Raw genomic sequence first — 21,825 nt, 5'->3', positions numbered from 1 at the left:
GCAGAGGTCGCTGCCAGCCCAGCTGTTTCTCTCAGCCTCTGATAGGCCTGAGTCCCACTGACCCCAGTACAGAGAAAATGAACGTAACTGAAGATTTTACCGCAACTATTTGTAAGGGCTGTGAGAGCATGCCTCCATTTCTCCCTCCAGCTGCTATGGGGGTTTGACTCCCTGGGCTTGAGGCCAACTTAGAAAGCAACCGTAGAGAGGTTGCCATAAAGTCTTGCAGGGAGGCCCTGGCCAAGGCCGACCATCCCTTCTTGTGGGAGCCGGTTCAAGTTGAGGTTTTGCTGCTGGGGCCTGGCTGGAGCAACAGCCATGCCTGTGCCTGGCCATGGACCGCAGTAATCCAGACCTGGACCTTGACCCACAGACTGACTTCCCGGCTTGACCTCAGCCTTTCGTCATTATGGACTTGCCTGGCGATCGCTAGATTGTGGCTGACCCTGGTTGCTGTCACTGGACCTGATCCTGACTTCCCTTGATGACTCACCTTCCCGGCTCAACCTCGGACCGCATCCCTGTGGATGTGTCTGATGATCTGGACTCTTGGCTGACCCTGGCTCCCACCCCTGGCCCAGCTCAGGTACTGTGGGGCCGAGCAGCTGCCCTGCCAGCCCTGTTATCCCACTCAACTCCCGGCCCCTTTCCCTCGGGGCACCACTTACACTTGAGCACCCCGACAGTCAGCTCGGGCCATCTCACACTCCACTCCAGCACCATGGCTGGGCAGGAGCTGATTCCCCATGTCTCCCCTGAACTGACATGCAGCCCCATCCCAGGGCTCCCCCAACCAGCCCCTTACTTCTGAGTGATACCCACCCCCAGCCCAGCCTGGGCTCCGACCTCCCCAAGGCATCAGTCCCCAACCTGGCCAGGGCTCCTCAGTGACCTGCTTCACCCCCAGCCCAGCTGTGGGTCCCCATTTCCTCAGTGGTGGCCTGAATCCCTCTGCCCTGCCCTGAGGCCCCTTGGGGTGCCCTGGCACCTGCTGCCTGCCCCACACCCTACAGTCAGCCCTGGCAACATGGGAGCTGGCCCCATCCCTGGCTGCACGTCCCCCAAAATAGCCCCACAGGGACTCTGAGCTGCCCCTGGACATCCTGCACACTCCTGCTACAACAAAGGTGCTTCACAAGCACTACTGATGCCAGGCCTGAGGGGCTGCCCCTCACCGAGGGGTGCCAGGACCCTGCTGCTGTGCCTGCCTCCCCTGCCAGGGTAGGGTTTGGTGCCAGCACCCAGGGACCACCTGGAGAGGGCTGTCCCACTTCTGCTCAAGGAGAGCCTGCAGGCAGCTCCACAGGGTGGCCTCAGCCATGACAGTGCCTGGACATGCACCCGCTGCTCTGGACCTGGACCCTGATGCTTGGCTCTGCCTGGTCACTGTGGCCATCGTTGGACTGTGGCTGACGCTGTTACCGTCACTGAACCTGGCCCTGCCTGGCCTGGCCTTGGCCCTGCCGCAGCACCCAGTTGCTCCTGTGACTGGGACTCTTGGTTGGTCACCACTGGCATTCCCAGACCTGCCCTGCACCTCCCTCAGGTATGGTGGGAGGGGGTCCTGGCTGGGGAGGCGCTGCTAGACCTGTCCCATGGTACTGCACTCAGCACCCCAGCCCCTGGAGCAGCCAGCCCCTGCTGCTCCCTGACCCCATGGTGGATGCTCCAGAGGGGCCTGGCCTTCTGCCTGCATCCAGCCCAGCACTGGGAGGAGGGAGGGAATGACCACAGCAGGAGTGGGTGCACAGGAGATGGTCTGGCAGCACAGCATGTGATTTGGGCAGCTGGAGAAGCCCCCAGCACATATGGCCGTCATGCTGTTGGCAGGACTGCACTAGAGCTAAGTCTAGTTTTGTTTGTGGGCATTGTTCAGCCAGCCATCAGGAGCACATGCTTACACATATGTGTGCTTAAGTGCCAGACCCATGCCCACGAAGTGCTAGGCACTGCCTAGCTATCGTAGCCAAGCCCTACCCCCATCTATATGGGAAAGAACTTGGGACATCAGATTAATAGATATGTGTATCTTTTTTTTTCTCTATATATACACGTAAAGATATATATGTGTATGTATATATACACACACATGCATATGCCAGCAAGCACCTAAATCAAGTGCAACACCTACTCCCTAATGGTAGCAAAGCCTCATTTCTGCGCTGCTTTACCTTGCACAGCAGAGCTTCCAACAAATCCCACAGCGAAGGCAGGAGCCATGGCCTGCTGCCTTGCAGCTGGCCTTGTGGTTGCTCGAGACTGACACACACCCAGCAAAGGGGTTTGCCGACTCTGTAGGGATCCAAAACATTGCTGCTGCAGGGAAAGGCATTTCCCTTGTGTCGTCCTCTGAGGGAATGTAGTTAATTGATCTGCTCCTCCCCTGGGCTTCTTGCTCCTCCCCTGGGCTTCTAGTTCCTCCAGGTAAAACTGCTGCCTGCCTGCACCAGCACTGCTGGCAGCTGGTGGTGCTGCTCCCACGGCTTGCAGCCAAACACTGCTGTCCTGAGAGGCACTCAGGAAGCCAGCCCTTTTTTGAGGGCTGGTACAGACCACCTGCACAGGGCAGTGATGTGGATGTGTGTGTTTGCTCGTAGCTGGTACACCCCACAGCTTGTACTCCACTGTCCTGGTAACTGCAAGTTGTTTCACAACTCCCTGGGGTGTTACATTAATGTTCAGTCCATGAGTGTGATGTGTGATCTCTTTTGCAGTTACCTGACTGTCGCCTTGATCAGGTCACTAATGACTTCCATGAGACAAGCATCCTAAGCACCAGGGCCTTGCACTGCTGGGCTGGGATGAGACTGCCTGGCTCCCTTGAGAGCTCTGGGCTTTGCTGAGAGATGCCAGAAGATGACATCAAAAGCTATGTGATCTGCTCAGGTAGGTAAAAAGGATGGTGGGAGTCATCAGAGTAAGGTTGGCTCTGGGAGTGTGGGTGACTGTACTGTGCAAGGTTGGAGGGTTTCCTGGAGGTATTCTTGGGTGTTCCGAATATTCAGTCCTTAAACTCTGCAGACTGAAGCAGAGCAGCCCTGTCATGGGCCCGTGGGGTTTGGTTCTGCACACAGAATTGCTCTGAGCTGTGCCCATGGCCTGCCTCTGCACCTGTGGCTTCTGAAGCCACGCTCCTGTTCTGCTCCTTTCTTACTTTCCTTCCTCCCTCCCCCCTCCCTTCTTTCCTTCTTCCCTTACTTCCTCCTTGCCTTTCATTTCTTCCTTCCTTTCTCTCCTAAGAGGGTGCTGCTCCCCTGGAGCATCTTCCCTTACCACAACTCCACCCTAACAGACACAGACACCTCCAGTCGTTTAGTCCCTTTATTGTCACCCCACAGGGAACAGCTACATCCTCTGCACAGGCTTAATCCCCAGGATGTCAAATCCTTTGGCCATGACGGTGGCAGTGGCTTCGCACAGCAGCAGCCTCCACATGTTCACCTTCACGATCTGGCCTGCAAAACACCAAGGGAGGAGCTGGAGCACCTGCTCAGAACAGCTAATGCTGTCTTCCCCAGGGGAAGCCCATCTGTCCACAAACTGGCCCCGGGGCTGGGCACACTGAGCCCCATCCAGTTCTCCCCAAGCCAGGCAGACTGATCAGCTCTCCTGTTTCCAGGTGCCTGGTTGCTCACAAGTCTCTTCTCAACCCTCCTGCTTCACAGGATGGTGACACAGGCTGTGCCAGCCACCTTCAGTACTCCCACATGGACAGCATTTGTTCTGCAGCATCAAGTAGTGTGACAATGGCCTTCCCAGCACAGGGAAACACCCCACAGATTGCCTGTACCGTGGTGTGTGACACAGGCACATGTAGCACCCCACGGCCAACACTCACCACTCTGCCTGTCCTTCTCAACGCAGTAGCAGTTGTCGTAGAACTCGGTGAAGGTAGTGGCCAGCTCATAAAGGTAGTCACAGAGCGTGTGCAATAACAAGTCCTCCAGGATCTTCTGCAGGATCTCAGGGAACCTCAGGATGCACTTGCCCAGTTTCCACTCCTTCTCATGGTCAAGGATGAGCACCTCCTCCTTGGCTGCCTTCCGCAGCATCTGCTCATCAATATTGGCCAGGCGAGCAATAGCCCTGGAATGATCCAAACCACAGTATGCTTGTGAGGGTCCCACAGCTTAACCTGCCCCAGGGCCAGCCTGCAGCTGGTCACGTGTCTGGCTGTTATCAGGACTACCACAGGCCACCCGCTGATCTCCTTGCTCACCAATCCTGGGTTACCAGGCTAGAAGAGAGCAATCAGCCCTGGGAATGCCTGGGGAGGTGCTGCCCTCAGAGCGATCCAACCAGGCACTGCAGAGGAAGAGGGAGGGATGTGCTCTGGGCACAGGTGTCGGCAAGGACAGCTGATGCTGCCAAGCAGACCAGGGCTCAGGATGCCACAAAATCTGTGCGGGGTACGGCAACACCTGAGGTGAGAAGCTGCTGGAACAAAGGATCACCCCTCTCCAACCACCTAAAACCTCTAATGGCATTACCAGACACTCCCAGAGTTCCCTCCCTGATAGCTAAAAGCCCAGGATGCACGTTGCATGGAAGAGCCCTGTTTCAGATAGCAGAGGACACCATTTCCAATGACAAATAAAATCTTGCCTATGGCACATACTGGTGTAGCTGGCTTCTTTTACCAGCTACCCCTTAACAGCACTAAGTCACCCCTTTCCCCACATGTTCCTTTGAGATAAAGATGCAGAGAGCACCAGAGACCAACTCCAAGCAACTCCCAGCACACTCAACCTACCTGATCCGTGTAAAGGCATACAGCAAATATGCAGCTGTGTTTCCTCGGTCATCTAGCATCTTGTCGAAGGAGAATACGTAATCGTTTAGTCTGTTGTGGGAGAGATCTGCATACTTAATACATCCAAAAGCAACTGATGTCTGGGCAGCTTTCAGCTCTTCTGCTGTGAGGACCTGTTGCAATTTCAAAACAGGTAACACTTATGAGGAAGAGTGCTACGTTGGCATCACAAACCACAACACACAGCCTTGGCCACTCAACATGGGTCAAGAGGAAAGCCCAGGCTGCTGAGGGGATTTTACCCATGTGGTACTCAGTGAAAGGCTCACACCCACTTTCCCACCTCAAGACCGCAGATAACCCCCACATCCCCCCCTCACTTCTCCTGCAATCAAATGGCACTGCAGCCCTGCCCATGTTAAGGCTGACACCGCAGTCCAAACGCTCACAAAACCCCTCTCTGGTGGATCAGCACCCTGTCAGCATGGCAAAGCACATTGTGTCTGACTCATATGAGCCCTTGGGAGATTTTCAAGGTGTTTTTTTTCTATGCTTTCTCATTTTCCTGTTTAAAAGTGACATTTCATTTTCACTGTACGCTGCACAGCACCAAGGAACTGCACTTCCTATTTCCACTGCCTCACACAGTGCTTGGACAAAGTTTGGTCCTTCTGTTCCATTCCAAGTCGCACACTGTCCAGTTCTCTCCAGGCCATCAGGATCCAGGACAGAAATCTCATTAAGCAAAGGGCCTCCAGCAAACTCTGCCACAGCCTCCAAGGGAAAGGGTGAAGACTGATGCCAAAGTCCCCTGCAGATCCTCAACCATCCAGCACCAGAAGTCACCACTAGCCCAGCAGGCCAAGGCTGCAACTCTATATTCTGCCACCACCTCCGGTGGCATCCCATGGGATTCACCACTGATGCCATCACACCAGTGAGACCTGATGGTGCCTGCAAGGCCAGCTACCCTGCCAGGCCCAACTCTCCTCTCCTGTCCTCAAAAAGCTCTGCAGTACCAGCCAGAGGCCAGCATGCTGCCCACAGCTCATGTTTCCTCACTGTTGTGTCCTCAGGGATACTTTTCTTTCCCCATAACAGCCCCTTGCCCGAACTGCTATCAAATAATCACACTGATTTTGTACACAACCCACAGCATCTCCCGAACGGTTTGACAGTGTCCATATTCTCAGCTCACATCCAGAATGTGAAAACCGCAGGTCTATGCACAAACCTGGGAAGTTCTCAGGAAAGATAAGCAATTTGTCACAGCTACCTTGTCCCGTTCCTTGTCTTTCAGCTTTTCCATGGCTCGTTTCAGCCCTTCTTCCAGCAGATCCATAAGACGTACTGTATCCCCTGAACGAGTTTTGAACTTCTTCCTGAAAACACACAGTCAAAATGTCCACCTGCGTAAGAAGCAAAATACTCCCACAAAACATGGGAATATCAGAGAACACCCACGGGGTGGCCGGGAGGGAAGGCTCCAACAGTCAAAACTGTCCCAGTTCCAGATATTAGGCAGGACGCAATACCAGTGCCAGACCCCTGCCCAGCCCAACAAGTAACTTTTATAACAAAGCTATAGCAAGAACAGCCAGTCCACAACGGCACGTCACCATCAGAGCACACTGTTTTAGCCGCACCTTCACAGACACAAGAATGACTCTGGAGCACAAGGGCCTGGATTACAGACCAGGACTCAGAGGTTATTTTCCCAATGTTCATTTCATCCACTGTGAGGCAGGTAGACAATAATGGAAATCATGGCCTTTACTGTTGCCATCTCCCAGTATTCACATCAGCTTCCACTGCACTTCCACCAGCCGTTCCCAGTGCCCCTACCCAAATACAGGCAGCAGAAGCCAGGCCCAAGAGAGAACCTGACCACAGCATCAATGACTATGTGGATCAAGGACCATGACACGCAATTAAATGACACAGTTAGGAATAACAGCATGGACGCGGTGCTTTGGGGGTTTTTTTGGCATGCCACATACACATACTTACCAACAAACAAGAACAAGTCTTCTGCATTCACTCAATCATCCTCTGCAGAGCACATACAGAGGAAAAACTATATCCAAAGACTTACTTGTCTTCTCCCAGCACCACTCCGAACGCAGCATGGGCCACTCTGGTTACTTTGGGATCATACCAACCGATCATCTGTCCAGCTGCAAACACTGTTTGTAAATGCACAGACTGCAAGGAACAAATAGCAACAAATGGGTTTCTCAACCCACTCCTCCAGGTACAGCTTTCTTCCCAGCTTTATCTTCTTCACAATGCTGCTCTCACAATGAGACTTAAAAAGTCATTCTAGCTCCTCAGAAAAATTCCACTTCAGAAAGTTCAACATTTCAAAGAGCTTTCCTGGCTCACAGAAGCAGCAACCAGTAAATTCCCATCACTGCTGAGATACAGAGCTGACAACCTTGCATTTCCTCAGCTAAGGAGAGACATAAGTATAAGCAGTACAAATCCCATTCCAGACCTACTGAGACTTAGGCTTCACCCATCTCCAGTGGTAACTGGCTCTCTTCCTAATTTATCAGTTTTAGAGGCTCTTCATGGAGACCACCAGCCACCAAGCTAGATTCACCACTACACTGATAAGGACAAGAGCAAATATACCATACTAAGAACCCTGTGGTGTTCTACCTATGTTACTGTTGCATCTGTCATTTAACACACTTTCTGGTGATCTGTACCAGCAGTGACAGCAGAGGTTGGCATACTCACCTGGCCGCTATCAACAACATAAATAAGGATATCAGCCTTCTCTTCGCACACCCTGTGTTTAAGAGCAGCTAAGTCAGACGTGTCGTACGTGTAACCTCCATCCGATTTCATGATTGTCAATGGGACAGGGAAACCTGGAACAAACACAATCTTCCGGCCGTCATCGACCTGGACAAATCCTAGAAAAGCAATGGAAAACATTCTGTGTTGTACTGAATGGGGAGGTTTGTGGGCCAGCACAGGCAGAAACACTTGCCTTCCGGGATGCTACCAGAAAGAAAAGGCCATGCACTCACGTTATCAAGTAATTAATGGCTCAAAATACAAAAAAACCTAAATGAGAACTCCTTTGCCAACCAAGTCACTGCACTTCCAGAACTCAGACTGTGCACAAGGAAGCACATCTCTACAGATCTGGCCTTACCAGAAGAGACCAAAGTGGATTTAAAAACTTATGTCATCGGCATCCAGAACCACCTTTACAGCCACAAAACCAGCATCACAAAGTATGGCACTGAAGGCAACAGAAACTCTACAGAGATGCAATGATGACTTAGCACAAAGTCTTTCAGAGATAGGGCTAGTCAGAACACCTCAGATGGTGTGATTAAACAACTGCCAAATCCAGACAGGAAGCACTTAAAACCAGAGACTTTTTATGCTCCATCTGGCTTCTTGCCAGTCTCAAAGTCAACATGATCCAAAAATGCCTCTGTCTTCACAGAGACTTCTCAGAGGAAGTTCCCATACAGGCACAACACTAAGACCAGGAAGTTTGTCATATATCACTCCTTGACTATTCACTAAGGTTACAATAAAATCCAGTAGTACCTCACGCTATTGCCTACAAATATCACAGATAAACTGCTTTTGGTGTCAACAAAGAAGATTCAAGCTTTCTGGAATGAAACATGCAAGAATCAATTCTGCTAATGCTTCTCTGTGAGGAAATGCCACAGAAGATCCACTCAGGAAATGTGGCTGAGAGAAAGAGCAAGGGTGGGGAACACGCAACTTCAAAAACGTCAGTCCTAAGCCTTGCTCGAGAGGAGTGAGGTTACCTCACTCATCCTGACAGCTGCAGAATTTCTGAGTCTGAGACCAAAAGCCTCACCTTTATCTTCAAATTCTTTCACGATGTCTTTCATCATCTCATGGTAGAATGATTCCCCTCTCTCTATGAGTGTGATGTCCAAGCAGTTGTAGATTTTCTGGAACTCTTGAGGAGAAAAAAAGAATAAAATACTTCCATTAAATGCACACAGTGGGAACTAGCAGCATGTTTACCAACAGGCACAGAAAGTCCCTAAAGGCATTCTCCATCTCTTGGTGAAGCCAAGACTCAGGAGACAAAAGATTTAGCTGCAAGCCTCCACAGACAGCCCAGTACTTTGGTTGTATCAGCTTTTTTCTTTAAGCTTCTCGCAGCAGGGTGGCAGTGATTTTCAAAAGAAAACTAGAGGATGGACTCAGACATAAAGGTGAAGAAAGCGACACTGTTCTACTGCTGAGACATGTTTCCATATCCGGCAAAGTCACCTTTCCGCGACACATCACAGATCAGTTCCCACGCTTTAATGAAGTCTGGGTTTTTGCTCTGCAGCAGCACCACACATTGATAGGCACGTTTCTTAAATTCCTCCTCTGTGTCAAACCTCCTCTTGGATTCCTACGGTAAAACACACTACATGAAAATGTACCTCTTCCTCCCCTGAAACAAGCTAACATTCGTAACAGGTTCTCCAAGCATACGCACCTCAAAAGACAGAGAGGCAGCATGCTTACAAAGTCCTTTAATCGTGCCCCATACCAACAACTCAATATCAGATACTGCAATTCATTACCCAGTGGCAGGTTACTGTAATAACCTATTAACAGTGATTCAGTTCTTGTTTCTCCAAAATTACGCTGCAATTTGTAAAGACCCTCAATCTGCTTTTCAGATGCTGACATAAATCTCACACTTATTTGCTACAAATACCTTGTAAAAAGCTTGGAGATCCCCAATGGGAGGAGAAACAGTTAAGTAATCCGGAAATTTGTCTTGGAGGTGAGCAATGAGCATTCCAAACTGGGTGCCCCAATCTCCTAAATGGTTTAACCTTGAAGCAAAGAGCACAATAGCAGTGATTTCTCCAACAGTTTAAAAATATATATTCTAAAAGAAGAAACACACATATCAGAAACCAAACACAGGCAAGCCCCGCCAGTTTCACTGCAATAAAGTTGTGCCCGTCTTGATTCCTAACCCTGCTACACTTGCTCAGCTTAGTTTCTTACTACCTATAAAGTATTATTTGTTCTGAGCTTATAAAAAAAGACCAATACATACCAAATCACAGAGACAGGCATTGCATAAATTTAGTCAGACAAGCCCACCCTACCCAAAAGCCAACTCTCACCTCAGAACATCATAACCTGCAAATTCGAACAGGCGACACATGCTTTCTCCAATGATGGTAGACCGCAGGTGGCCAACATGCATCTCCTTTGCAATGTTAGGGGATGAAAAATCCACCACCACCTTGGACACAGTATCAAAGGAAAAATTAATAAAAGGCAGCAGTCATTAGCACATCCCATGTGTTTAATCCAGATTTTGTTGGGGGCAGGGGGGAACAAAGCTTGCTTCCATTGACCCTCTCCCCCTCTTTGCTGCTGGCAGCACACAGTAACAGGGAAGGCCCAGCAGGGACACCAGAGCAGGCTTCCAGCCTGGGGCCCAGCTGCACCCACCCAGCGGAGGGGCAGGGATCGCTCCCAGACTGACCTTGGCACAACACGTCATCCCCAGGCAGCCCTGTCCCTCACCTCACCAGACACCACACCAGGTACACGTGGCCTACCCCATGGACCCCAGTCCCCAAGTCACATCCCATTTTCTCCGCTGTAACAACCAGCTGACATGGACATCTCCTCCAGAAATCACTTTGGGGGGGAATTTCAAAGCTACCTGCAGTCCAGCACGTTTCATCTATATGGAAGCAGGATGCCTACGTGCTTACTGCTGTACCTTTTTCCTTTTGCCAACAGCTGGTGGTTGAACTCCATTCATCAATAAACTGCTCAGCTGCTTCGATACAAAATCCTTCCTCAAGTGGACATTGATAAAACCTTTAGAGGAGAAACTAGCAATGAGTGCTGGGGATGCAGAAGTGCCTCAAAGCACTTTTTGTTTCCTTCTCTCTTGGATTTCTGTTTCCTCACACCAAGGACAAGAGCATATGAAGTTAGCTTGACAAACAAAAAATTCCTTCAGCAACAGGACAACAAAGCCAGTTTCTGTTCCCAGATTACAAATGTCTGTTTCACAACACTGTAGCCTTTACCACAGGAGTTAGATTCTGCAAGCTAGTCTACTGACATAACTCCTTTTTGCACACTGTCACTCAAAGGTGAATTTATAAAAGCATTTTTTAATGAGAAAATAAATGATCTTGCCAGATTTGCAGAATGCAAAGCAATATCCTACTTTGTCTCCTTTTTTAGAACTAATATTCTAAAAGGTTGTTACACCTGGGATAATCAATGCTTGTGGAAAAACAATGTTTTACTTCTCCTCCTTCACAGAGCTAATGAACAAACTTCTGCCCAAGCACCTGAAGGGCTGTGCCATGTGATTTTTGTGTTTATGCTACAGCCCCAAGGAATATGAGCCCATCTATTTCTTTCTGGATCCCAGGGACAAAACAGATGCAGCATTTAATAACCACCTTGCTACTCCAGCATCTCAGTGCTGAGAGGACAAGGCTCCTCACCATGCAAGCAACAGCAAGAAGGACATATCGATTTTTGCTGTGATTTCATGATTTTGGCCTCATACCCATCACCAATATTCAAAGGGGAAAAGCTGGTCCTTTAAGGATCAGTGGAAAAATTGCTAATTAAAGGGCTCAGGATTGCTACCTGACAATTCTAAGAGAGGTAGATTTTCTGCCACTGCACCAGTCTGAGGGCTACAAAGCTCACCAAGACAGAAGTTACTTCACCCCATAACTGCAGTTTTAAATCACAAAATAGTTGAACTCAACTCTGCTTCCCTGATCGCCATCTAGTATAAAATCGCCCTATCAGCTTTAAAACACACAAACCATGTAACACGAAACTATCTTACCAGGACCAGCAATTTCGACCTTTTCGATACATTCATTGGCAGGAATATTTTTTGATATTTTCTCAGCAATTTCTCTTGGGCTAACCTTCTGTTCCTTGGTTTTGAGCAGTATCTGAAACACAACAAAAAGATCAAGTAAAATTCAATCCTCCAAAACATTCTAGAGTGAAACAGAAAGCATAGAAACTGTGGCATTGTAAGATCCTTGTGATCCTTTAGCTTCATAATGCAGAGACACACACAAAGCAAAACACCTCTAACAAATTTTTGCAGATTAGATCAACTCTTTCTACACAGCAGAAACGTAATTAGACCCAACATGTTCACTCCCTTCTGCTAAGGGCAACTCAAGGGTAGTCCCTATATCAGGAGAAAATCTTCCAGGCCATTTTTCAAAACCTGTTAAGTGGTTTGGCAAATTTGTATTTCTCTAAGCTAGCAAAAGAGACAAACTTTTTAAAAATCAACATAGCTGGCACAGTCCTTCACACTGCTTCAAAATCCTGTTCATCAGCCTCACGGGTATCCTCAGCTCTGCCAGCATCCATATTTGAAGTTTTGAACTGTGTCTACAGTATGTGCTGAGTGTGGTTTCAGAACAAGTCTGCCGATTTATGATTAAAAGCAACCAAAGCAAACTGCCTTCAGTTCTGCCTTAGACTCAAACTTAATAAATAAATAAATGAATAAATAAATAATCCCAATATTGCCCAATTTTCTTTGAAGAGCATCAGAAAAACTGCTGGTAAAGTAGCTCTCTTTTTCTCCCCAGACATAAATGGCCCACTGTGAGGAACTCCAGCAACATGATGCAGGTTCACATACAAATCAGAACAGTTTGGGCTGGAAGCACCTTCAAAGATCACCTAGTCCATGATTTCTCTGCCCATTCCCAAAGCATCTTCTCACATAGCTTTTTTGCAAATCAGAAAAACACCCTTTAGGAGGATTCTCTGAGCTAGCTGAACCCATCCCTTGCAAAACACTACATTCACACTGTGTAAAATTACCACAACTATTTGTTTTCGAGCACATGATTTTCCTTTCTTACTGTGACATGTTTGAAAATAACCTATTACCTCGTTCCCACCAAGGCCACAACAAAGAGCAGCTACCTCTTTGTCAATTCAGAATTTATACTCACTTGCAAGTACTGCTTGTATTTGCTAACTTGCAGTCTGCTGTAAAATGTGGCTTCTTCTTAAGTTTCAGCTTCCTGTTTAACATATACGGTTGATCATAACAGGATCTTTACAAGATGGTAAAGGCTTAGAATGAGCAACAAAAGAAAACCTCCGTAGCCTTTAACGGTACTCAGAGTGCAGACTACATGAAAAATAAATGCAAACCCAGATTACAAGCATGTTATAGCATGTTACACCAGATTCCAGGCATGTATCTAAACCATTCCAGAAACAGCTGCCATACTCCTATTACTCTAAGGAGCAAGCAGAGCTCCTGGCTCAAACCCCAGGCATTAATATGCTAACGAGCTCCCAGGAAAACAATATGCATTTGTGAGGGCTGTTTCCGCATCAGTGCATTGCAGGGAGAGGTTGCTGCCTGGCACGTACTAGTGCTGGCCGGGACTCAGGGCACTTCCTGCTCCTCTGGCAGCCTCGGGGAACAAGGCTCTACCGGGAGACATGCACCGCAGTCAAGTCCCTATAACCTGCTGCTCTCAGAGGGAGATGACTGCACTGCAATCCCTGGCTCTGCTGTGCTGATAGGCTCTGAGTGCGCTGCATGTGTGAGGACTGCCAAGCTCAGGGCCAGTTTACACTGTGTGGCTTTCCAGGGAACAAACTCTATAGCCAAGCCCAGTCCCAGGAAACCTTATTCACCAGTACAGCTGACAATCTGGAACCTGAAACCCAGACACCGAGTTATGTGAACAACGTTGACACTGAGAAGCCAGGACTGCTCAAGAATCCCAACCGTGACTTAATTGGGGTAAAGCAGCGGTCAAAAAAAAATGGCAAAGCTCTGAAAGCCTGTGTGAGTGCAGTCACCCAGGGTGCTCCTCTGGCTGAAGCCCAGTCACAATATGCTAACAAGACCAAGGGAAGACGACAAGTATTTGTGAGGGCTGTTTCCGCCTTGGCACTTTAGACGAAGAGCCTGCTGGCTGGCACGTATTGACGTGGCCTGGGAGTCAAACTCATTGCGACAGGACAACAGACATAGTGGCTGCTGATGGCAACTGGGGAGAGTAAAATTCCACGTGTGCTGGTGCAAATTTGATGTCAAGATTACCCGTCTAATAGATTAAAATAAAGGTGAACTGACAATGCAACACTTAAAAAATAAAAAATGTTGCTTCTGTTGAGACTGAAAAATAAAAGATTTGTAATTAGAAACAGCCTATCTCTTCACTCAAAGGCATCAGTGTATTGAAAGTTTGGGCACTTCAGCACCTGAGCTAGAATGCACTACCTTCTTTCTTCCCCATCTCCTGGTTTTACTTCAGCATAGTCCCAGCCCACTCAGCATTCCTGAAGTGTCTCTTATTCTGTTTGGGTCCTCTTTGGCCAAATATCTCCCAGAAAGCAGCAATGCCATAATTTCCAAAATAACTGTTGATACTAGCCAGGTTAAAAAAAAGCCCCACTCCTTCCTTTGCACACACTTAACAGGTGTTCTGTAAAGTGGAACCATTCTTACAGTTGCCTGAAAACCTCCAAGATCAGAACATCATAACAAAAACCCCACATTTCCTGCCTTTTGCTCAGTTAAAAGAAAATATAGATGCCACCAACCATAGATGTGGGGTTGTTCACACAGCCTCCCCTCAACAAATGCTTGGATAAAACCAGCCATTAAGATAGGAACATGAGCATAAAGTGTGTAGAGTAGTGCACTCAAATCTGTCTGAAAGAGCATTTGTCACAAAACTGAAAATGCTTAAAGGAATGCAACAACAATCAGCCAAATTCAGCTGTAACCAGGGAGTTAAAGAGAGACTTTTGAAACACGGGAGTCACCTAGAGCAGCATGCAGGACAATGCCTGAGCAGTACTCTACACCTCGTTGGACACTGTGAGCAGGTGCTTCGTGCACACCACAGCCTCTGCACGGGCCGTACAATGGCCCATGCCATCAGATGCTGTGAGTGGCCCACACCGGAGCTCGTGGAGGGCAGTTCAGGATGCAGCACGCAGGCACCTGTGCCCCACTTGGCCGCACAGGGGAGCGCCTGGGCCCCTTCTCACTGCCGTGTGCGCTAGTGGGCGCTAGGAAGCTGCAGCACCCACACCCACAGGAGGTGTGTGCAACGAGGGGAACCCACCCGCGCTCCCAGAGACCGGGCGTGTGTCTGTAACCCACCTGCCCTGGGAGAATGGGGGGTGTGCACATAACTGCAAATGCGTGTGGGGATGTCATACTTTCCTGGTGTTACAGGAGACCATTCAGAGATTTGTACGTGTCTATTGTCATTTTGTAACTGTCAAGAACTGTGATTAATTTTTTTGCTGATACTAGTTCCAAACATATAGCTCATTAACTGGTAGTTAATTGCACATCATTAGGAAATCAATGCAGCACTTAAATCCTGATTTGATTTAGATCCCATGAACTGAGCAGTTCTTCTGCGTGATACACATGTAACAAGTCATCTAATCAGAGGTTTAAAGGTCTAGTCTGTGAGGGCCAAGGCTTCCGCTAAAATGCCATTAGATACTCAGGGAATTCTCAGACCAGAGGCCCGCAACAAGCCTGAAAGAGGTGCAATCTTGCAGCTCTCACTGTGCTGTTCATCACTTAGCTTCCAACAGACAACATCCCCATTTTTTCCTCTTTTTCCAAGACTGTTCAGATTTACCTGTGTTATGCCCATGGCGCTGTTACACTGGTAATCCCCAAATTTGGGCTGCTGACTTGGTGTCACTACTAGTGGAGGGTTTTCTAAATCTGGGTAGGCAGCCTGAATAGCAGCTCCAAAGATCTCCTGAAGACAGCTGTTGATATTAATCATGCTTTTTGCTGTTTTACTTCTTTCCTCCTGAAGGCTCTGAAAAAAAAAAAACAAAATCCAGAAGGCTAAATTCACAGCATCTGAGGAGCCTTTACACCCCAATTTCTTCCTTGGCTTCCTAGCAAAGCATTGCTGACAGATTTGGCTGACACCTCTAGGCAGAGGCTCAACATATACAACATAAAAATCATGTGATTCAGGAGCTGCTTCTCCCTTTGAACCTCCCACTTCCCCTGAACACAGGGTTGCATTACTTCTCACACCTTTAGTAGAGATCTCAGCTGGGCTGCCCCTTATGTGACTAGCCAAGACTATTCGGTGTGGGCTTATTAACCTACTGCCATTTTTCATAAAGTAGGTTTCTGTTTCAGGAACCAAGAACTATCTGATGTGCCACCATCAATTAAGGCGTCAGAACAGAGTGACCATGCTGTCACACATCACTAGCTGTAACAAACTGACATCATTCATTTAGCTTGTCTTAATGAGAACAAAACCACATGCTACAGCATTAATTATTACCTTACCTTTCGAAGGAAATTTAACCGATACTTAAGTTTTGCGTTTTCGTCTCGCAACCCTTCCAAACTTGGGGAGACTCCCAAGCATCCAAAGTTCTTCAGATGCTCAATTTCTGCAGTTAACAACTTGATCTCGTTTTCCTGAAAAACAAATCAAATTATCACACAGTAATTCTTGGGAGTGGGGAGACAGAAGGCGAGGAGCTGCAAGATCTCAGATACAGTTCTAGTTTTGCCTCATAAAGGTAACAGCAATGATATGTAAGTTGAATAGTTCCAAACAATTAATGTTTAAAGGTGGTTTCTATTTGTGTCAAAAACTGGGATTCTGAAACATTCTTAAAAATGGTCAGTGAGATAATAACCTCACTAATATCAAGACAGAAGTGCTTGATATTAGCATTACTTGCAAACAAGTCATGCTAATAAAACATATTCCCAGAAAAAGTACTTTCTCCAGCTTTTTTAATCTAATAAAGATGTAAAATGTTTTGACTCAAAATTCCCTAAAGCCTCCTTCAGCCAGTTTCACCATCTCCCATGCCACCATTTCTCCTCCAGAGGGTGAAACCACAATCATTCACACAACCCCCGCATGCTCAAACACCAAATGGAGACAGGAATGCCAAGAAACACAGCGTGCTGTGGAAGGGAATTCATAGGGCCTTTCCTGCAGCGTGCACTCCCACCTCCAGCACGGCTTCTCCCTTAAAACTGACATAAAGCATTCAGGAACAATCACGAATTTCAGGTGGACCTCTATGCTCCAAATAAGCAAACTTCCCCTCGCTTCCCTGTGTCCCTCCAGACTTCACAGCCAAATGCTTCAACAGGCAGTCTTAGTCCAATGGTTGGAAACTGCTGCAAGGAGCAGTAATTTTCTTCACTCCATTGCCTACAGAAGCCAAACATCTGAAACTTCATCTCTGCTCTCCATCTCTTGTCCTCCCCCATAACAGGCTTTGTGCCCATCAGCCACAAACCTGGCTCATGAACAGAAGTCCAGAGGCTATTGAAAAGTGAAGTGACTCAACGCCACTATGAGGGAGAGGCAGCGAGCACTCCACACCCTGGCTCACCAGCCTGTCACCAGACTCATTCAGGCCCTCCTCTACCAGAACCCCCACAGGAGGAGGTAGTTCAGGCTATTATTTAGTCACATAGGCCACCAAACTTTATTAGAAAGGGCTCATTTACATTGTTGCTCTTGAAACAAACAGAATATTTAATTAAGGAAAAAAACATGGGCCATCAAGCCTTCTGGTCTTATATGTCTGCCTGAACAACAGCTCCCACAAATGCCACTGTAATAACTGTAGATGCTCAAAAACCCTAAGCTGAACCAAAACAATCTTAAGATTGGGCTGTTTGTGGAACAAGCTCAAAATGAGTACTTTTGAGATCATTCTTCATTTTTGCTTCAGCTTCCAGCACATTTTACAGCCTCAAGGTCTCCTCTGCTACAGGAGAACAGGATGCTTCCTGCAGGTTCAGATGTGAAGGAATATGACTCTGAGAAAAAAAACCACCTTTATCTGAACCTCTGCTTTGGCATTTAACAAACTAAAATCATTGAACAGCACAGCTGTATCTCAGGAATACCTCACTTCAAATAGTCCATCACAGATTTTCCTTTTGCAGCCTATTCTTTTAACCCAAGGCAGACCCTCGAAAAATCAGACTATTTTTCTTTCACATACATATACATACCTTCCCCCATAAACCAACCGAAAATATATTTATTTTTGACTCTTCTGACTGGCCTGACCTGGTGGCATTTCATGTAACTTACAATCCATTTGAAAAATTTTCAGACTGAACTTCAAGTTTAAAATAGCACAAGAGAGATTTCATTACATTGTTTTACAGTTGTTTTACTGTAAGTTAAAAGTAAGCATTATTGCTACAAACTGACTTAAAGGAACATCAGAGCAGCAACATGCATAACTCACCCACCCCCACCCTAGAATGTGCTTTAAGAAAAGCAGAGATGTGTTCTACTCTTAATATCACATTATCTGTAAATTCTGTGTCCACCCAGTATTATCTTCTCTCTAACAAAGTCACCAGATTCAAAGCAGGTTAGCAAGTCAGTCCTTAAGGGGAGCTTTGCACTGAGGACAAACATTGTCCAGATGCAGAAATTTGGATTCTGCTTTTGAAATTAAAATCGCTACATATCCAAGCTCACACTCACTCCTCCTGCATTAAAAGATTCCCCCAAAACTACAGCCACCGAGATATTTCAGTACCATTGGCAAACTTTTCAGAACAGCAATTTGATTTGGATTTTCCTTCATCATCACAGATGCCTCTGGCCACCCAAGTGAAGACTTGCTGGAGGCAAGATGACCAGTATCTTACTGGAGCTTCTTTCCATATTGTTAGACTACAAGAGAGGATGAGGAAAGAGGTTTATCCACATGCATGGCCAGAACCCAGAACAAGGGTTGTCAGGAATCATCAACCCCTGGGGCAAACAGCTTTTCCAACACAAATACGGGGTGACAACTAGTATCCTAATCACTTGGATTTGGCCAGGAGGTAAAGAACTCTAAAACAATGCCACAGTTCAGTAGGTCTCATCTGCTTCTTTCCCGTGACTGCACCAAAATAGTAAATTCGTGGCACAGACACCTGCAGATAGGAGGCATCCAGGCTGGCCCCATTTCAGATTCGGCCAAGCCCAACGTGACAGCCCAGACTGGTACATTTTCCTACAATGTTTTGTGCTGCTCTTCTGCAGAAAGTTTCAGTAGCAGTCTTTATGCTACTTCAGTGTGAACTGAAAGCGAAAGGTTTCACCATGGTGGTCTAGCTGCCCATCCCAATATTGCTGCTGCCATTTAAGTCTCCCTTTTGTGCTCATCAACAGTTAATACAGATGATAAAATGAACTTTTCATTCAAAACCACCCAGCAGAAAAGCCTGAACTCAGCAATGATTAGACTGAGTTCCAGAACTGATGGGGTTAAGATCACAACAGCCGGGTTGGGACAGCCACACAGCTGAGTAGAGCTAACAGCTCCAAAACTGGCAACAAGGGCACCCTGGTTCATGGGCTAGTAGTGAGGGGAACACCACTCACAACCCTCCTCTCTGGTGACCAGCAATAGGACACGGGAAAACGGAATGAAGCCACATCAGGGAAAGTTCAGATTGAACATTAGGAAAAGGTTCTTCACTGAATGACTGGTGGTCAGTCATTGGAACAGGCTCCCCACAGAAGTAGTCACGGCACCAAGCCTGTCAAGAGTTCAAGGAGCGTCTGGATGACCCTCCTTGTCATATGGTATAGTTTTAGGTAGTCCTGTAAGTAGCAAGGAGTTGGACTCGATGATCCTTATGGGTCCCTTCCAACTTGAGATACCCTATGATTCTATGGCCCCCGCACCCATAAGCATGTTCCAAGCTTGTCTGAAAAAAGGTCTTCAGACATTCATGTTATAAACGCCCCTTTTCACAGCAACCTGTGATAAACCTAATTCTCTAGCAAATCACCTATGAATGCTAGATGTTATTAAAGGGATATTATAAATTCTACATTTTTTCTGAAAAACAAACTACATTAAACTACAGATACCTCTTGTAACTCCTCTCTCACAGTACCATCCAATACACCTGTGATCTACAAAACATGTTAACTGAGAAAAGGAAGGAAAAAGCTGCTGTTCAGGACATAAAGTTTCACCCGCTGGATTATTCTACCTGCACAGCCCTGGACATATCACAACTTGTCAGTAAAGGGTCATACCTGATGACCACCTCATGAGAAGCTGCACGAATTACATGAGGCCATGCTGACATCTCCAAGGGCTCTTTGGTCAGCTGAGTACTAGAAATCTTCCCCTCACCTGTGAATACAAAAAAACTATAGCTTTTTCAATAGGACCAAAATCATCCTTACATTTTCCCTTAGGACACAAGAATGCCTTCCAAAGACCCCGCTGAATTAACAGGAAACCGGCATAAGCTTCTGCCTCTGGGCTTTAATGTGACCGAGCTTTTCTCCATCACATTAAAAAAAATCCAAAAGAGAGAAAATGGGCTTAGAAAGCATGGCAAAGGCGTCACAGCACCTCTCTTCCTTCCCCTCCTTCTTGCCTCCTGCACGGTTTTATCTCTGCTACTACTCTGCCAAGCCTTTGCTGAGCTGGCTCCGTGTAATAACTCAGCACACACTCTCTACTCTTCATTGGGTTACTTTCCCAAAGAGGTAATGATTCCTGCCAGCCAGCTCACAAGGGTCTCCAGGGCATACTGGAGCTGGCACCAGGAAGCACATGGCTGGGAGCAAAGTGACAGGCAGATTCAGGCTCAGTAATTCCACATGGCCTCTTTCAGCCTCCTGGAATGAGAGCTCAACACCATCCCTCTTCCTTTGCTTCAGGGTGAGTGGAATTTGTTTATGGACTAAAGACCAGATAGCAGTGATGACAAAGGGCGAACCACCTTGCCAGAATGCCCTAGATGCCCTTCCTCTCCTGGCAGCTACAAAGGAGAAACGGAAAAATAAAGGCAAAAAGAGTTGCAGAGATTCAACAGCCAGATTTATTGTCTCAGTATTTTATGGAGTACTTATTGTATGTTTGAATTGTGGGTAGAAAACATACTGAAAAGTTGCTTAGGAGCACATGTGTGGTAGGCAAAAAAACACAAGCCAAGTGCCCAGAATCTCTCAGTTCTGTGCTCTTGGGGCACTATATGAGAAGTTAACCTGTAGGACTCAAAGTTTTCCTGAAGCTGCCTCTGTACTCTACTGTCAATATCAGCCATTAGTTATGACAAACCTGACGGTTGTGATTAAACTTTTTAGGCACTGAAAAGGGAAAGGGATATTGCCACCTTTTTCCCGCCCCTCGGCACCTTATGGGTGCGCAACGAACCTGTTGGAGGAGCCAGGGCGGCCGTGGTGGCGCCCGCCCTCCAGCAGGCCCTCCCGCCGCCCAGGGCTCCCCGGCCCGCGGGCCCGGTGCTGCCCCGCTGCCCATCGCCCGGCCGGGCCGCAGGGCAACCACAGCCAGCTAGATAACGGCACAAAGAGCTAGGGCGGTAACACACGGACCCGCGCCCGACATCCTCCCGCTGCCCTTTTTTGGGGGGAAGTTTTTGCAGAACTTCACCTTGAGCCCCTCACCCTCGCTGAGCGTGCCGGGAGCTGCACCCCACGGCACAGGGGCTCGGGGACGAGGAGGATCTACAGTAAAGCTACTTTTTGCCTGAAGAGAAATGAAAGAAACGAGGAACGGGCTGCAGCCCCCGCCTGCTTTCGGCCTTTCGGCCCGAGCCCAGCCCCCCGCCCCCCAGCACTGGCCAGCAGCCCGCCCCGGGCTCCGCGCACGGCTCAGGTTTCCCGCCTGCCCGGGCCACTCGCTCGGGAGCCGCCCCCCCGCCGCACTCCCGAGCCCAGCCCCCTCAGGGGCTCCCCGGCGGGGGCCTCCGGGCCGCGCCGCGCCGCCGGGCGCCGCTCTGCCCGCGGGCGGTGCGGGGTGGCCCCGGTGCGTCCCCGGCCCCACCGTGCCGTGCCCCGCCGTTCCCCGCCCCACACCTGCCGCGCCAGCCGCGCTGCGGACTGCGCCACGCGCCCCTCCATCCTCCAGCGGCCGGAAAGCGGAAGCGGCGCCAGCGGAAGCGGCGGGAAGCCGGGCGCGGGGCAGACGGCGCCCCCGGCCGGCGGGGAGGACCCCAGCACCGCCCGGGGTCTGACGTCACAGCC

General features: G+C 48.3%; 2 protein-coding genes across 10 annotated transcripts in view; one reads left to right on the top strand and one right to left on the bottom strand.

Annotated features, from left to right (window-relative positions):
• Nucleotides 1–4,787, top strand: part of LOC142061300 (rho GTPase-activating protein 7-like) — a 54,892-nt gene extending 50,105 nt beyond the window's left edge. For 2 of the 6 annotated variants that reach the window (XM_075102137.1, XM_075102140.1), the window contains exons 11-12: nucleotides 2,715–2,886; nucleotides 3,339–3,453. In XM_075102137.1, coding sequence (XP_074958238.1) covers nucleotides 2,715–2,843 — 129 coding nt within the window. In that variant the 3' untranslated portion in view covers nucleotides 2,844–2,886; nucleotides 3,339–3,453. Of the gene's footprint in view, nucleotides 1–373; nucleotides 558–2,714; nucleotides 2,887–3,338; nucleotides 3,454–3,665; nucleotides 3,740–4,699 lie in introns of those variants that run through there. The other 4 variants (XM_075102139.1, XM_075102138.1, XM_075102141.1 and 1 more) reach the window with 4 other exon arrangements.
• RARS1 (arginyl-tRNA synthetase 1) lies at nucleotides 3,308–21,767 on the bottom strand. 4 transcript variants are annotated; one of them, XM_075102143.1, is made up of 17 exons: nucleotides 21,658–21,754; nucleotides 19,864–19,963; nucleotides 18,362–18,498; nucleotides 16,116–16,250; nucleotides 15,436–15,624; nucleotides 11,613–11,724; nucleotides 10,512–10,612; nucleotides 9,901–10,022; nucleotides 9,480–9,600; nucleotides 9,038–9,167; nucleotides 8,613–8,717; nucleotides 7,499–7,677; nucleotides 6,849–6,958; nucleotides 6,030–6,135; nucleotides 4,754–4,926; nucleotides 3,839–4,086; nucleotides 3,308–3,455 (listed from the first exon to the last, which is right to left on the bottom strand). In XM_075102143.1, the coding sequence occupies exons 3-17, from the start codon at nucleotides 18,410–18,412 to the stop codon at nucleotides 3,346–3,348; spliced, it is 1,992 nt and encodes a 663-aa protein (XP_074958244.1). In that variant the 5' UTR covers nucleotides 18,413–18,498; nucleotides 19,864–19,963; nucleotides 21,658–21,754; the 3' UTR covers nucleotides 3,308–3,345. The 4 variants fall into 4 exon arrangements, with proteins under 4 accessions (XP_074958244.1, XP_074958248.1, XP_074958245.1 ...); XM_075102147.1 differs by lacking the exon at nucleotides 18,362–18,498; XM_075102144.1 differs by lacking the exon at nucleotides 19,864–19,963 and having other exon boundaries at nucleotides 21,658–21,722.
• Between the last annotated feature and the right edge of the window lie 58 nt (nucleotides 21,768–21,825).

Source organism: Phalacrocorax aristotelis, chromosome 8, assembly GCF_949628215.1.
Source record: "Phalacrocorax aristotelis chromosome 8, bGulAri2.1, whole genome shotgun sequence".
Lineage (NCBI taxonomy): Eukaryota > Metazoa > Chordata > Aves > Suliformes > Phalacrocoracidae > Phalacrocorax > Phalacrocorax aristotelis.
The sequence above is the reverse complement of the archived record's forward strand: the minus strand, read 5'-3'. Positions and strand labels throughout refer to the sequence as shown.

Bases quoted from the DNA above. Each gene is read 5' to 3' on its own strand.
- RARS1 (XM_075102143.1), bottom strand. From the start codon at position 18,412: ATGATGAAGGAAAATCCAAATCAAATTGCTGTTCTGAAAAGTTTGCCA. The intron at 9,601-9,900 runs GTGAGAGTTGGC...CTTTGCTTCAAG, and splicing joins GCAGGTTATGATGTTCTGAG to GTTAAACCATTTAGGAGATT. The intron at 6,959-7,498 runs GTGAGTATGCCA...TGTTCCTTGCAG, and splicing joins ATGTTGTTGATAGCGGCCAG to TCTGTGCATTTACAAACAGT.